Source organism: Myotis brandtii, unplaced genomic scaffold (genome assembly GCF_000412655.1).
Source record: "Myotis brandtii unplaced genomic scaffold, ASM41265v1 scaffold79, whole genome shotgun sequence".
Classification (NCBI taxonomy): Eukaryota; Metazoa; Chordata; class Mammalia; order Chiroptera; family Vespertilionidae; genus Myotis; species Myotis brandtii.
Window position 1 is genome coordinate 8,231,461 of NW_005371173.1, and position 4,023 is coordinate 8,235,483.

General features: G+C 40.4%; 1 protein-coding gene across 1 annotated transcript in view; it reads right to left on the bottom strand.

Moving 5' to 3' along the window:
- The window catches only part of TM4SF20 (transmembrane 4 L six family member 20), a 15,703-nt gene extending 11,934 nt beyond the window's left edge, over nucleotides 1–3,769 (bottom strand). Inside the window, exon 1 of the mRNA XM_005883519.2 lies at nucleotides 3,310–3,769. Coding sequence (XP_005883581.1) covers nucleotides 3,310–3,492 — 183 coding nt within the window. The 5' untranslated portion in view covers nucleotides 3,493–3,769. The remainder of the gene's footprint in view (nucleotides 1–3,309) is intronic.
- Between the last annotated feature and the right edge of the window lie 254 nt (nucleotides 3,770–4,023).

A 4,023-nucleotide genomic window follows, 5' to 3' on the forward strand; every position in this document is an offset into this window, starting at 1 on the left:
CACCCCGGGTCGGGTCGCACACGGACACCCACCGCCCCAGGTCGCAGATAGCAGGCCCGGATGGCGGCAGGGCAGGGGGTATGGCGCTGTCCCGCCCTGCCTGCAGTATGCAAATTAGCCGCCATCTTTGTTGGCGGTTAATTTGCATATCGTGCTGATTAGCCAATGGGAGGCATAGCAAAGGTATGGTCAATTACCATGTTTGTCTGTTATTAGATAGGATTATGTACTAATGTATTTGTATTACAACTATAACCCTACTTTTGCCCACCCCTGTGTTTTCTTAGGAACATTTTAAGTCTCTTTTTAGTGCTATGAAAGATGATATTTATTGATTTTTTTCACTTAACATAAAATAGTTGAAGATAATTGCATAACACTCTTAGTCATGATTTCAAAAGATAAAAAGATTCACCTGTTTTGAGTAAGTCATAAAAACACAATGAATGTATTTTATAAAGTAATCAGTAATTAATTCCATAGTTGTTGTTATTTACTACTTCCCACGAAATCTGGTTTTGAAGCAATACCAATTTAAAATGTTAAAGCAATTTTGGAAAGATTTCAAAAACTACAACAAAAGTGTTTATCACACAGACAGTTCTTTACTCACTTTTCTGTGTATTTACGAGTATATTGAGAGTTCAGTATTTTGACAGATGTTGGAAAGGACACAATTCCCTTTGAAAAGGTATTCTTCCACACTATACATAAATATAGATGTATCTGTTATAATGAAGGACAGGAGAGCTGTAGACCATTAAAACCCTATAGAGTATAGATAGCTGAGGACCAGGAAAATACACCTGTATTCTGAGCCCTTCTGTCACCCACCTGTTTGCTTGTGAACCTAGTCTAGAGTTTGAGGTTCACTGTAAAGTGCCTATTGAACTTTTCAAAGAGTTGTTTGATGCTTTGATGGCATTCTACCACACTGAGTAATAGAGATAGACTTGTGTAATACTCTTCGTTAATATTTATGGAGGGCAATTAAGTAAATTTAGTCACGGAACAAGGAAGTGCAGATTCTCTGGAACTTTCACAGGTTTATAGAACCTTTCTGTGCTTCAGTTTCCTGGTGACTTAAGTTTATGGATTAAGTTATGAATTGCACCATCCCCCTTGGTTAGCCTGAAACAGGTGGATTATGGTACTAATCCTGAGGAAAACAGAACTTGGGAGTCAGATCTAAGTCTGGAACTGGGTCTCACAACTACTGTGTGATCTTGTTAACCCTCCTAACCTTCTGTTTGCTTATCTGTTAAAATACAGTTGGTAATAACCGCTCAGCCAGATTATTATAGAGAGTAGATGAGATAACAGTGTAAAGCATGAACCCAGTAGTTAGCACTTAGCAGTGGTCTCTGTGCCTTTCTCTATGCCTTTGTCCTCTTCACCCCCTGCTCCCTGCCTTCTTCATCAGGCTCCTTCAATGCTGGCAAGAAATCTGTTTGTATTGTGGTAAAGTCCATTTGTATCTAAAGCTACACGAGTCATTCTAAATGGATTGTTTGAACATGGGAACTTTTAGGAGCTTCATGGGAATTGCCACTGTTGGTAAGTCTTGGCCAGCTGTGCCTGGCTTCTGTCTAAGCCGATGCAAAGGAAGCTCACACTATTCAAGTAGACAGAAGCCTCTGGAAGGGCAGAGCAGACAAGATTTGCAGTCGCATCACTGTGTTGGGCTCTGTGCTTTCTCTCAGCCTGAAAGAGAACGTTTGTGGCAATTTGAAGAAAAAGTCCACAATTTCCTCAAAGCTTTTCCTGTAAGTACCTCTTTCTACCAAGCAGGGTGAATATATTGCTCATGATATTAAAGGTACAGAAACCATCAACTTTTGGGGGATGCTTTACTGGAGTGGCTTTTTGAAGCCAGAGTAGTCTCAAGTCCAGTGTATGAGCTGAAGAACAAATATTTCTCTAAAGATTAATGTATAACCACTCAAGAGTGTTTTCACATTAGTCTGGGGATAAGACCAGCAGTAGTCACTGATCATCATTAAGAATTAGGGATGCAGGCAGAAAACAGTGTCTGGAAATTCTTTAAAAATCTCCATGTTTCAGCATCTGTACAACACTTTGATAATATAGGTAATTGAACTGTCACACACACACACGAACACACATCTAAACAAAGGCTCATTTTTCTGACATTAACCAGACCCTTTAGGTAGCACCCAAGTGGTAGAACAAACAAAAGCAGCCTCTTGAATGCTGAATTTCCAAACTTCAGTATCCACATCCCCATTTTATGAGCATGGAAACAAAATCATAGGATAAGTGACTTGCAAAGAGAAATATATTAGAGACATAATTAGAGCTGAGATTCTCTGCCAGGTCCAAAAACAGTATTTATTCCTCTCCACAGGTGGGTCCTACCCAGGCCACTGCATCAGAATTCCCAGGAGAGGGTCTATAAATCTATCGGGTGATACATTGGAGAGTTATGTATTACACTGCTCTGCTGCAGACATCAACAAAGATAGACCGATCAATAATTATCAAACTTAACATTCAACAAGCACCATGATGTCCTGGTATATGTAAGATCTGAGTCAAGAAGTCATTGAGGTCAGAGAGCCAGAATTTCAGGTCCCAAATCTCTTAGGCCAACTCCCTTTGGTGCAGGCAACACCATATTCATGCTGCACAATTATCATCATCCAGAATGTTTCTTCTCATTCCTACTGAGCGCTTCCCACACCTGCTGTATTCCCTGTGAATACCTTGATCATGGCTTCAGCAAAGGAAAGTTGAGGGAATTCATTCAAAAGTTCCCTAACACTATAAAACTTGGAAGAGCAGCCCTAGTGCAAAGAAATGTGCTAGGTAATAACCCAACCAACTTCATTTCTTAACCCTCAATATTTTTCCATTGATTTTTAGAGAGTGGAAGGGAGAGAGACAGAGAGAGAGAAGCATCGACATGAGAGAGACACATTGGTTGGTTGCCTCCCACATGAGCCCCGACCAGGGCTAGGGATCGAACCTGCAACTGAGGAATCAAACCCGTGACCTTTCAGTCCTTGGGCTGATGCTCTAACTACTGAGAAAAACTGGCCAGGGCAGCCCAACCAACCTTTATCAAATTTAATCTTTTTTTGATCAAGCTCGCTAGCCTGTACCACATATTTAATTTATTTAAGTTGTCATTCCTCATTGATAACCAATATAAATGAATACCATACCACCACTCCTCACTGTATCTTAAGTCAAGACACAGCTCAGCTCACTGTAAGTCTGAAAGATGGTCTATAGGACTTCGGTAAAGCACTTTTCTCCACATCGAGTCAAATAAAAGTTACTCACCATCAGACCTGCTCCTATAATTCCTGGGAACCACCACTCAAAGCAAGAGATGGGGTTTTTAAAAAATTCGCCTTCCTCAAGTCTGTTGACAATGAGAGGTATTGCGTTGAGAGCTACTCCCGACAGAAGTAGAACCAACAGGCTGAATCCATTGCAGGATGTCCATCCTTCACAGCAGGTCATGGTCACGTCCTGGTCCAGTTAGAAATGCTGCTCAAGTGGCTGTTTGTGTGGCACTGTCTTGCCTTTATCCTGAGCCTCCTAACCTAGTTAAAGTTTAGCACTTATGAAATTTAATTTCGGGAGTTGGTTTGGAGTCCAAGAGGGCAGACCTTATTGTGAGGACAGGAAGTAAAGATAAGTTTATATTATGATGAGATTGGGAAAGGAAGGCGGGGAAAAGGTCTATGGTTTCTGTTAGATAAATGTATGCATGAAAATAGGCAGATGGTAACTAAGAACAAGGAAGAAGGGGTTAAAAAATGCTCCTCTAACATATTTTACCAGTGTACCTTATAGAAGTAAAAGCAAGAATACCCAGTTAACATAAACTATTTTTTCCTGTTGTGTTGACATTACCAAGTAGTGAAGCTCTTTACTTTGAAATTGTTTAACAAGAAAACAAATAGGAGATGGTGGGGGGGGGGGAGTATTTCCTCTGCTGCAAATGTTCTTGATTAGTCAAAATTTTAGGGAATACACAAAATTGTAAAT